Source organism: Carcharodon carcharias, chromosome 2 (assembly GCF_017639515.1).
Source record: "Carcharodon carcharias isolate sCarCar2 chromosome 2, sCarCar2.pri, whole genome shotgun sequence".
In the NCBI taxonomy this organism is placed as follows: Eukaryota; Metazoa; Chordata; class Chondrichthyes; order Lamniformes; family Lamnidae; genus Carcharodon; species Carcharodon carcharias.
In genome coordinates this window covers 63541045-63553437 of record NC_054468.1, presented here as the reverse complement: position 1 = coordinate 63553437, position 12393 = coordinate 63541045, and the positions used below count along the sequence as shown (strand labels likewise).

At 43.4% G+C, this 12393-nt stretch overlaps 1 protein-coding gene across 3 annotated transcripts in view; it reads right to left on the bottom strand.

Moving 5' to 3' along the window:
* Window positions 1-5899, bottom strand: part of si:dkeyp-97b10.3 (NACHT, LRR and PYD domains-containing protein 1a) — an 82288-nt gene extending 76389 nt beyond the window's left edge. For 2 of the 3 annotated variants that reach the window (XM_041209231.1, XM_041209239.1), the window contains exon 1: window positions 5759-5896. In XM_041209231.1, the coding sequence (XP_041065165.1) occupies window positions 5759-5796 (38 nt within the window). In that variant the 5' untranslated portion in view covers window positions 5797-5896. Of the gene's footprint in view, window positions 1-5758 lie in introns of all 3 variants that reach the window. The other variant, XM_041209221.1, reaches the window with a different exon arrangement.
* Window positions 5900-12393: the final 6494 nt, after the last annotated feature.

Genomic DNA, 12393 nt, shown 5'->3' with positions numbered 1-12393 from the left:
GCAAGACAATAGCTTCCTATGCAGGCCATGATGGCATTATGAGAGTCTGATCAGCATATTCCAAGGAGCCTACTGGCTTCTGGTGAATGGTCCCTCTTGCCTGCTCTGAAGAGCAGGTTAAAGCTTCAACCCATGAGGAGGCAACAGATCTCAGTGGGTAGGTACCACAGGCAATTTTACCTGCCCCTCCTCCATTCCCCGCACCCGGCCTACCCACCACTGTGCTTGGCATATCAAAATTCGACTTTTAATCTCACTACAAGTCCACATTCTTGATGCAGATGAAAGTGTCCTTTTTACAGTACTCACCAAAGCAGAAAACTAGTTTTCACCAATAAAGCATTTTCAGATGAGAAATAGTTAACTGAATTAGCATCATAGTTAGTGCTATCATGAACAAAAACCTGCTGGTGATTGGGAATTCCAAAAATCTCTGAACTTTGATGCTATTATTCTGCCTGTAATCCACAGAAACAACAAAAATGTATTGGTGACTGATGATTCCTGTTGAGAAGTGGTTGTGTCCTTTTGACTAAAGGCATCTGAAGGGAGAAAAGTTGCCTTGATAATAGCTTTATTTTTTTTATTTGTTCATGGGGTGCGGATGACACTAGCAAGGCTCCATTTATTTCCCATCCCTAGTTACCTTGAGAAGATGGTGGTGCACTTTCTTCTTCTACCATCGCTGTTCTTGGAAAGATCATGCTCTGACGATAGTATTCTATACAGAGTTCCAGAATACTGGGCCAGCAATGATGAAGTAACAATGTTGAAGTCAAAATGATGTGTGAGTTGGGCATGATAATGTTCCTGTGACATTATTGCTCTTATCCTCCTCAGTGGTGGATAGATAAGTTAAAATAACCTTGTCAAGTTGTTGTGATGCATCCTATAGATTCAGTCCAATGGTGCAGCACCAATCAAGCGATTGTCCTGGATTTTGTCAAGCTTCTTGAGTGTTGATCCAAGTAAGTGGTCAGTATTCCATCAAAATCCTGACTTGAGCTTTGCAAATGGTGTGGAGGTTTCATGGGTTCAGGAACTGAGCCACAGTGTGTAGACTCTGCACTGTTCTTGGCAACATGCTGTTGATACTGTGATTCAGTTCAGTTTCAAGTTGTTAGTGACTCTGGGATGTTAATTGTTGGGAATTCTATGATGATGGTACAATTGAAGATTGAAATGCGACTGGGCATTCTATTAGTAGTTGAAATGGTCACATCCCGGCATTTACCGCGTATACTCGTGAAAAGGTTGATCTTGTGTAAAAATTGACCCATGACTTTTGGCCTAAAAGAATCTGATATTTTTAGACACTTCATGTAAAAGCCAAGCATAGTTTTTCAGGGATCAAACCACGTTGTGAATATTAGTTATTTACCGATAATTACTACAATTAATTAATTTGAAGGTACATGTAGGAACCTTTGATTTTCCCTCTGCCAATTCTAGTGACAGATGTTGGTAAAATACAATTCTGTTGCTACTGGTATCCCACACTGCCTCAAGGATAGTTTTCAGCTGCTATATCTGTTCTTAGTTTGGTCCACTTAGCAAAGTGGTAGTGCCTCATTACATGATGCAAGATGTCTCATTGTGAAGACAAGACTCTTTCTTCACTCTGTGTAGATTTTGCATATGTCAATATTATCATGGGCAGCCTGTCTGTGACAGGTAGTTAAGTAAGGGGAAGATCAAATAAATTACTTCTTCATTTTGGTTCCCATATCATCTGACACAGGCGCAGTCTTGTAGTCGTGTCCTTCAGCCCTCGATCAGCTTGGTCAATGGTGATATTACCAGGCAACTGGGGGCTCACCTAAGTGCAATGGAACTAATATTTCTTCCATCTAACACAGCATCAGTGATCCAGCTAATGGAGGCTGGAGTGGTTTATGTTGTGAAACAATATTATAAGAAATGTTGGTTAGCGTGATCCTGTGATGTCATTACAGCAGATGTTCTGCAAGAAATTTATATACATTTTCATTGTGTGAGAAGCTGAAAGCAGAATCCTTTGCCAACTTATTCTGGCAGATTGAATTCTTCCTTCAAGCAGAGGAAACAACTTCAACTAATACAGCCAAGGATCCACAAAGGGACCAACAACCATGAGCCACTTGCAGAAAATAAGTTCTCTAATGCAACTGTCATAGACATGAGCTTTGAATCATTGTCAACAACAACAACAACTTGCATATAGAGCATCTTTAATGTAGAAAGACATTTCAAGGTGCTTTATAGGAGCATAATTAGTCAAAAATTGAGATTGAACAAAAGAAGGTATTGAACAGGTGACTAAGTGATTAGTCAAAGAGATAGGTTTCAAGGAGCATCTTAAAGGAAGTGAGGTTGAGAGGTGGAGAGGTTTATCTTAGGGCCTACATGGCTATGAGCACAACCACCAATTGTGGAATGAAGGAAGTGGGGGATTCACAAGAGTCCAGAGTTGGAGGAACACAGTTATCAGAGGGTTGTAGGCCTGGTAATGATAAGGAAGAGCTGGCATCCAGATTGCTGCTAGCACAAAGTTGCTGACAGTGCGACAGAAACTGCTGAAAGCAGAGTGAGGAAGACATTGAAACTCATAGTTCCAGGTCAGCAGATGGAGAAACAGGAATAAAGCACCATTTTTGGCATCTAATTCCATGAAATTGCTGACGAAGTAGCTAACAACTAAGCAGATGTCCAAACTGAACTTTTCTCTGCACGAAAGTGGATAAACAATTTTATGGGCAAATGTGTTATTCGCAAGACCTCAGAAATGATTAAAAATGACTGAATTTTGCATTGCACAAATTGTACAGTGCCCAACATTTGATTATGTGCATTCTTAAAATAGTTCTACAAAATATGGAGAAAAGAAGCTTGGAAAATTAATGTTGTAGGTCACAGACTCCATTTCTCTTGCTCTACAGATGTTCCTGACTTGCTGAACATTTCTAGCATTTTCTGTTTTTATCTTGGAAATTCTTCTTGGATCCCCAAAAGCAACCAAACAATTTCCAGTAGATCACAGTGACTGGGTGGTACATTCATAAATAACTCACTTACATTTTTTATGTTATAATGTGAGCCACAGTTAAGAATCATCCAGCTCCTTTTCAGATGTTTTCACTGCATTTGCACTCACTAAATGAGCAGGAAACTGTGCGAGTTTCAGTACCCTCTGGCAGCTAGCCTGGTGCTTTTCTAAAGTAATTTTTACTTATGTCCTCTGATTACCTTTAACCTATCAAAATTAACTAGTCCATCTGCATGGACCAGTCTTCACGAAGTCTGCACTTTTCTGGTGTAAGAAGTTCCAGCTCACTATGTTTTCTTGTAACTCAGGTCCTTCAAACTAGGTAGCAATCCACACCTTGCCTCTGAACCTTTTCCAAGGCTTCTATATCACTCATAATGTGAAAGAATAAAAAATGACCATAATATTCTAAAGGAAACCTAGCCAAGATCATATGCAAGAGCAATATAGCAATGTATTTTTGTTCTGTATTAAATTGACCAGGTAATGGTACATCATAGCACGCTGTTTCTTCATGGCAATGTTTTGCTGTGCTTTTTGCCTGTTTAGTGAAGCTGAACAATAGTGATGCATAGTACTGCCTACCCATAAACTCTCATTGCCTAGTTTGATGGGAGTTATACTAACCAATATCTGGACGTTTTGCATGATTTTTTTTTTATTCATTCACGGGATGTGGGCTTTGCTGGCTGGGCCAGCTTTTATTGCCCATCCCTAGTTGCCCTTGAGAAGATGGTGATGAGCTGCCTTCTTGAACCTCTGCAGTCCATGTGGTGTAGGTACACCCACAATGCTGTTAGGAAGGGAGTTCCAAGATTTTGACTCAGTGACAGTGAATGAATGGTGATATATTTCCAAGTCAGGATGGTGAGTGGCTTGGAGGGGAACTTCCAGATGGTGGTGTACCCATCTACTGCTACCCTTGTCCTTCTAGATGCTAGTGGTTGTGGGTTTGGAAGATGCTGTCAAAGGAGTCTTGGTGAATTCCTGCAATGCATTTTGTAGAAGGTACACACTGCTGCTACTGTGCATCGGTGGTGGAGGGAGTGAATGTTTGTGGATGTGGTGCCAATCAAGTGGGCTGCTTTTTCCTGGATGGTGTCAAGCTTCTTGAATGTTGTGGGAGCTGCACTCATCCAGGCAGGAGGGGAGTATTCCATCACACACCTGACTTGTGCCTTATAGATGGTGGACAGGCTTTGGACAGTCAGAAAGTGAGTTACTCGTTGCACGATTCCTAGCCTCTGACCTGCTCTTGTAGCCACAGTATTTATATGGCTAGTCCAATTCAGTTTCTGGTCAATGGTAACCCCCAGGATGTTGATGGTGGGGGATTCAGTGATGGTAAAGCCATTGAACATCAAGGGGTGATCGTTGATTTCCCTTTCGTTGGAGATGGTCATTGCCTGGCACTTGTGTCATATGACCATATTTGTTTATTATTATTGGAAACAGTGTCATTGTTTCTCATAACTTCCAGAACTGAAATGCAGAAACATACACAGCAAACTGGTGCTCTCTGCACTGGAAGAGGCGATTGGGGCCCAGAAAATCAAAGTGCCACCCACGGCTACTCTGGTCATGGGCCACATTCACAATTGACTCCACTATCGTCTTCGATTGAATAAAACTTATCCCATTGTTGCAATGCGTTTTATTTGTATATTGAGCTCTGCGGAAGAGTGTTTTACAAGCGTTCGCTACTGACTACAACGGTGCAAAAGCAACGTGTCTGCTATAGGACTGCCTCCAGAGCTCTGTGAAATCAACCTCTCGCAGGTAGTATAGGCTAACAACTGGCTCGTTCTACTTCAGCTACAAGTACGTCACTGGCCAGGTTTAAACCTGTACACTATCTTTTATATCTTTTATTATTTCTATGGTGATCTATTGGCACCTAGCCATCCATACAAATAAGTATTATTGCTAGCAGTCGTTTCATTATTGCCACAACTCAAAAAAAAACATTTCCTGAAGAGAATAACGAAACGGATGCATTTAATACCAGTAACTTGTGCAAGAAACACTTGTTTTCCCAGGTTACAGGGTGTTAAGCGAATGCTAGACATTTGCAGCGAGTGCTAAAACTTAGCTACAAATTTGCGTTGGCAAGATTCCAGAAGATCTAGTCGCATTTCCCCATTTGACCCCAGTCAGCGCAAACACTGTACAGGTCCAGGTGGGACGCTGCAGCCACTGCCCACCCTGAGCTCAGCCGTCAGTCTCTCTGATGTTTGTTGCAGATTGAAGCACATCACCTGCTCCTCAGGTGAGCTTCCGGGCAATACGTTCAACAAACGTCTTCCTGGGGAATCAAATGTGTTTTCTCAAAAAAAAGAAACGCATCTGCTCTCGATGTAACACAACCGAGAGTTGCTTCAAGTGTGCAGTTTGCTGGTTACGACCACCGATTGCAGCAATAATAACAAAGTCTTTGTTCTAAAAACATGGCGCCAAAGACAGTGTACAACCAAACCACGTTGAATCTCCAAAACAATAACAATGGGACCTAGCTTCCACAGCTACAGGAACTTACCCAAACAAAGAAAAACAACCTCTGCAGTCCCCTAAAATATCCAAATTGCAAGAGCATTTATGAATATTTTACTATCATCAAACACGTGAAGTAATTGTAAACGATATTCAACGTTCTTTATGATTATGAATGACACACACATAAAACAAGTACATGTAATTTTTCTTGATTAGATATAAAGCTAATTCTTCACCGACCTGGCTTGCATTTTTTCAACTGAGCAGTCTGCAACCATTTCTATCCATTTAATGTTTGAGATAGTGCTCGGTACTTTTATGTTTAAAAGCGTTTGGCGGGAAGGAAGTCGAGCTGCTCTTCCAGTGAGTATAATTGGAACGGTCGGGGTTTGCGGGTGGGCGGGGGCGGTGGACAGAGAAAGTGCTGCTGTTGAATGGGCAGGAAGCAGGGTGAATAAACGCAGTGCTGGAATACAGCCAGTGCTCTTACAGTCAATACGAGGAAGCGGAGCGGAGAGGGAATACTGTGCTGTGAGACTTGTGAGCGCTGTGTTTTAGTTGTTGATTAGATGTAACTGTATTCTGTGCCAGTAGCCACCAGTAACTAGACACCAAAGACCCAGCTGGCAAAAAGATACATCACACTGTCTTCATAAAGTGCCTTAAACAGATATTAATATGAAAACAAAAAACTGCGGATGCTGGAAATCCAAAACAAAAACAGAATTACCTGGAAAAACTCAGCAGGTCTGGCAGCATCGGCGGAGAAGAAAGGAGTTGACGTTTCGAGTCCTCATGACCCCACAGAATGTTGAAGGGTCATGAGGACTCGAAACGTCAACTCTTTTCTTCTCCGCCGATGCTGCCAGACCTGCTGAGTTTTTCCAGGTAATTCTGTTTTTGTTTTAAACAGATATTGTTGCAAATATTTAGGGCAGGCAGCATCTGTGGAAACAAACAGTTTAACCTCTCAGGTCGATGACCTTTCATCAGAGCTTGTTTTTATACGGAGGGGTGAGGAGTCGTGTTATTCTCACCATAAAACTGGTGGCGAAACATCTCGAAGTTTTGAAACTGAATGAGTAAATTTTTCCAAATGGTTTTCCATGAAGATTGGATTTATTTAATGTAATAATCTACTTAAAAACAAAAATGCGTTTATTGTGTGGCTATAAATATTTAAACAGGAACAGTCACAACGATCATTTGCTTTGAAAGACTCGGATTATTGTCCTGAGCATTTGTAAACGCGGGCCACCCACAATTAGGATAGGGTGCCTTGCCCAGAAATATTCGCAGGTCAAAAACAGAATTACCTGGAAAAACTCAGCAGGTCTGGCAGCATCGGCGGAGAAGAAAAGAGTTGACGTTTCGAGTCCTCATGACCCTTCGACAGAACTAGGCGAATCCCAGGAAGGGGTGAAATATAAGCTGGTTTAAGGTGGTGGGGTTGGGTGGGGGGAGAGAAGTGGAGGGGGTGGTGTGGTTGTAGGCAAAAGCAGTGATAGAAGCAGATCATCAAAAGATGTCACAGACAGCAGAACAAAAGAACGCATCGGTGTTGAAGTTGGTGATATTATCTAAACGAATGTGCTAATTAAGAATGGATGGTAGGGCACTCAAGGTATAGCTCTAGTGGGGGTGGGGGGAGCATAAAAGATTTAAAAATATTTTAAAATAATGGAAATAGGTGGGAAAAAGAAAAATCTATATAATTTATTGGGAAAAAAAACAAAAAAAACAAAAGGAAGGGGGAAGAAACAGAAAGGGGGTGGGGATGGAGGGGGGAGGTCAAGACCTAAAGTTGTTGAATTCAATATTCAGTCCGGAAGGCTGTAAAGTGCCTAGTCGGAAGATGAGGTGTTGTTCCTCCAGTTTGCGTTGGGCTTCACAGGAACAATGCAGCAAGCCAAGGACAGACATGTGGGCAAGAGAGCAGGGTGGAGTGTTGAAATGGCAAACGACAGGGAGGTTTGGGTCATTCTTGCGGACAGACCGCAGGTGTTCTGCAAAGCAGTCGCCCAGTTTACGTTTGGTATCTCCAATGTAAAGGAGACCGCATTGGGAGCAACGAATGCAGTAGACTAAGTTGGGGGAAATGCAAGTGAAATGTTGCTTCACTTGAAAGGAGTGTTTGGGCCCTTGGACGGTGAGGAAAGTGGAAGTGAAGGGGCAGGTGTTACATCTTTTGCGTGGGCATGGGGTGGTGCCATAGGTGGGGGTTGGGGAGTAGGGGGTGATGGAGGAGTGGACCAGGGTGTCCCGGAGGGAACGATCCCTACGGAATGCCGACAGTGGGGGTGAAGGGAAGATGTGTTTGGTAGTGGCATCATGCTGGAGTTGGCGGAAATGGCGGAGGATGATCCTTTGAATGTGGAGGCTGGTGGGGTGATCAGTGAGGACAAGGGGGACCCTATCATGTTTCTGGGAGGGAGGAGAAGGCGTGAGGACGGATGCGCGGGAGATGGGCCGGACACGGTTGAGGGCCCTGTCAATGATCGTGGGTGGAAAACCTCGGTTAAGGAAGAAGGAGGACATGTCAGAGGAACTGTTTTTGAAGGTAGCATCATCGGAACAGATGCGACGGAGGTGAAGGAACTGAGAGAATGGGATGGAGTCCTTACAGGAAGTGGGGTGTGAGGAGCTGTAGTCAAGGTAGCTGTGGGAGTCGGTAGGCTTGTAATGGATATTGGTGGACAGTCTATCACCAGAGATTGAGACAGTGAGGTCAAGTAAGGGAAGGGAAGTGTCAGAGATGGACCACGTGAAAATGATGGAGGGGTGGAGATTGGAAGCAAAGTTAATAAATTTTTCTAAGTCCTGACGAGAGCACGAAGCAGCACCGAAGTAATCATCGATGTACCGGAGAAAGAGTTGTGGAAGGGGGCCGGAGTAGGACTGGAACAAGGAATGTTCCACATACCCCATAAAGAGACAGGCATAGCTGGGGCCCATGCGGGTACCCATAGCCACACCTTTTATTTGGAGGAAGTGAGAGGAGTTGAAGGAGAAATTGTTCAGTGTGAGAACAAGTTCAGCCAGACGGAGGAGAGTGGTGGTGGATGGGGATTGTTCGGTCCTCTGTTCGAGGAAGAAGCTAAAGGCCCTCAGACCATCCTGGTGGGGGATGGAGGTATAGAGGGATTGGACATCCATGGTGAAGAGGAAGCGGTTGGGGCCAGGGAACTGGAAATTGTTGATGTGACGTAAGGTGTCAGAGGAATCACGGATGTAGGTGGGGAGGGACTGGACAAAGGGAGAGAGAAGGGAGTCAAGATAATGAGAAATGAGTTCTGTGGGGCAGGAGCAAGCTGACATGATCGGTCTACTGGGACAGTTCTGTTCGTGGATTTTGGGTAGGAGGTAGAAGTGGGCCGTCCGAGGTTGGGCGACTATCAGGTTGGAAGCTGTGGGTGGAAGATCCCCAGAGGAGATGAGGTCAGTGACAGTCCTGGAAACAATGGCTTTATGTTCAGTGGTGGGGTCATGGTCCAGGGAGAGGTAGGAGGAAGAGTCTGTGAGTTGACGCTCAGCCTCCGTGAGGTAGAGGTCAGTGCGCCAGACAACAACAGCACCACCCTTGTCAGCGGGTTTGATGACGATGTCAGGGTTGGACCTGAGAGAATGGAGTGCAGTAAGTTATTCCCAGGTTTCTATTATTGCTTTGCAGAGCACAGGGCATCTCATTCCCCTCCAATGGTGTTAAGGCACCGAAAAACTTCAATTCACAGGTGAATTAATAAAATTCAACCTGGGAGCTAATAGCTAGCAAGTCCCAAACATCTTGGAAGAGCCTTAGCCTGTAAACGGCTCTTCGAATTATCCGTTACCACTAAGTGTCTTCCTTTTATTGATCAGGAAGGGTTTTTGTTAGGAGCTGAATGAATGACAAAGCACTGCACCAAGTTGTCATCTCTCCCTCCTAAATTTTTAAACCTATAAATTTGAAGAAAAACGAGTAAACTGGAATGATGAGTAACTGGTTCTTAGAAACTTGAAGCCAACTCAGCATCATCAAATTCGGAAAATAAACGATTCTTCCTGTGTTCTGCTGGTGCTTTACAATCTCAGGTTTGCGGATTGAAACAGAGGGCAGAGAACCTCTGGTGTTTTGGTATTAACTGGAAATTATGATACCACTTCATCTAGCCCTATGCAGACTGTGAATTTTCTTGCAGGTGTCCAAACATCATGTGTATCATTGCTGGGGTTTCTGTTGCATCCCCAGTGGTACAACAGCACCAGCGGGAGTGGGAGATGCATGAGAAGCCAGAGTTAGAAAAACACAGAGCTGGAGGCAGTTGCAGAGATAAGGAAGGGCAAGGTCATGGAAGGATTTGAATGCAACGCAAGAAAATTTTAAATTCAAATTAGTAGATTAGCAAGCACGGTGGTGATGAGTGAGTAGAATGGTGCAGGCTGGGATAAGCTCACGTTTATGGAGTGAGGAAGATGGAAGGCCAGCCAGGAGAGCATCAGAATGGTCAATTCTGAAAGTAGCAAAGGCTTTAGCAGCAGATAGCTCTCTCCATCGGCATAGTCAGTCTCAGCCACCAAACTCTCAGTTTCCTCTCACTGAGGTATTATTTCAAGGAGTAAGAGATTTCAAGTTCAAATGTGAAACTAACTTTAGTCACAAGGAAGAGCCACAGTGACTAGAAATAGCAATAGGATGTAGAGAGGATACAATTAATCAATTTTTGGCAGATTGGTGGGTTTGGTTGATCATTTTTATGTAGAACTTTGGATCTCTTTTTTATTTGTTTGCAATGTGTTGTAAGTGCCCTTTCCATATTAGGAGGATAAATGTACAACAGCTTTTGAGTTCTGCTTGCTTGTAAGCACTTCAAAGGGACCTAAATGGTACAATGAGTTCTGATAATAGGATATATATCCTTTCAAGTGGAAAAGGTTGCTGATAATTTCCTGCTGAATGTCACGGGTTGTCCTGTGTCATCTCTTCCCTCTCCTGGGTGTCAACAACAACAACAGACTATATTTATATAATGCCTTTAATGTAATTAAACATCCTAAGGTGCTTCACACAACCAAATAAAGTATGACATTGAACCACATAGGAGATATTAGGCCAGGAGACCAAAAGCTTGATCAAAGAGGTTGGATTTAAGGAGTGTCTTAAAGGAGGAAGGTGAGGTAGAGGAGCAGAGAAGTGTAAGGAGCATATTCCAAATCTTGGGGCCAAGGCAACTGAAAGCATGGGCACCAATGGTGGAGCAATTAAAATTGGGGATGCTCAAGAGGCCAGAATTAGCGGAGCGCAGATATCTCAGAGGATTCTGAGGCTGGAGGAAAATACAGAGGTAAGGATGAGCGAGGACATGGAGGGATTACAAAACAGGATGAGAATTTTAAAATCAAGGCATTGCTTTACCAAGAGCCAATGTAGATCAGCAAGCACAGGGGCGATAGGGGAATGGCTCTTGTTGCAAGTTAAGAAACGGGCAGCGGAGATTTGGATGACCTCAAATTTACGGAGGGTAGAATGTGGGAGACCAGCCAGGACTGTATCAGAATAGTCAAGTCTGGAGATAACAAAGGCACAAATGAGAGTTTCAACAGTAGCTGAGTCAGGGGCAATGTTGAACAATATTATGAAGGTGGGAATAGGTGGCCTCAGCAATGGTATGAATATGAGGTCAGAAGCTCATCTCGAGATCGAATGTGGCAGCAATGTTGCGAATAGTCTGGTTTAAGGTAAGACTGTTGCCAAGGCGTGGGATGGAGTTGGTCGCTAGGGAATGGAATTTGGAGCATGAACAAAACAATGCTTCAGTCTTCCCAATATTTAATTGGAGAAAATTTTTGCTCATCCAGTACTGAATGTCAGATAAGCAGCTTGATAATTTAGCAACAGTGAAGTAGTCGATTGAGGTGAAGATGAGGTAGAGCTGGGTGTCATCAGCGTACATCTGAAAACAATCACTGTGCCTTTGGATGATGTTGCCAAAGGGCAGCATGTAATGAGGAATGGGGGGGGGGGTTGCCAAGGATGGATCCTTGACATTACAAGGGGGTTAATGGTTTGCACCTTCTTCCTGTTCATTTTCTTCAGAGTGTAAGAAATTGGAGACTTTAATAAGTGGGTATTTTCTGCATTTTATGGGATTAGCTAAGCAGCATTGATTTTCTTTTTGGAAAGAGGATTTCTAAACACAATTGACCTCTAAACAGCCATAGTTCAGGCAGTCATGTTGACTTTCCTGAGTTGTTACATGGAGTCTTCTGTACCCCCTCATCAATGCGAGTGTTTAGAAAGTACCAGGATATCCTCAGCAGGATGTAAACTAAAACTGACCTCAAATGGGATGACACACAAGGAGGTATGGTAACTGCCCTGACGTTTTGAGTGCCTGTCCTGTAGCCATTGGTCAGAATAGTTAGATAGATGATTGACACTGGGTAAGCTACCAGCCCCCCAAAATGGGTAGACATGCTGGTGGAATAGGGCTGCAGAGGTGCTGGGCTGAGGTCGGGCAGAAGTGCTGGAGATGAGACAGTGCTCATTGGATAGCTGTCTTCTTCAGACAGAAGACGAACCAGAGAAGAAGAAGAAAGATCAAGAGGTCAAGGGAAGAGTTTCCTAACACTTCAACTAAAGAGCGGAATGCTGTTATCACAAGCTGTTACTGGTCATATACTTTTTTTCTGTCTACTTAGTTATTGTATCATATCCAAATTGTTGTTTCTTAATAAACCATCTTAAAATTACTTATGACTATTTAGATATCTGTGGTCCTGAACCCCAGGAAATCTTACAAGAGGGAGGGCCATTGCGGAATGGATATGCTTTTGTGCAGCTTTTAGTATCAAACAGCTAATGCAAGCAAGATAAAATAAAATGAGTCTAAAAAAAT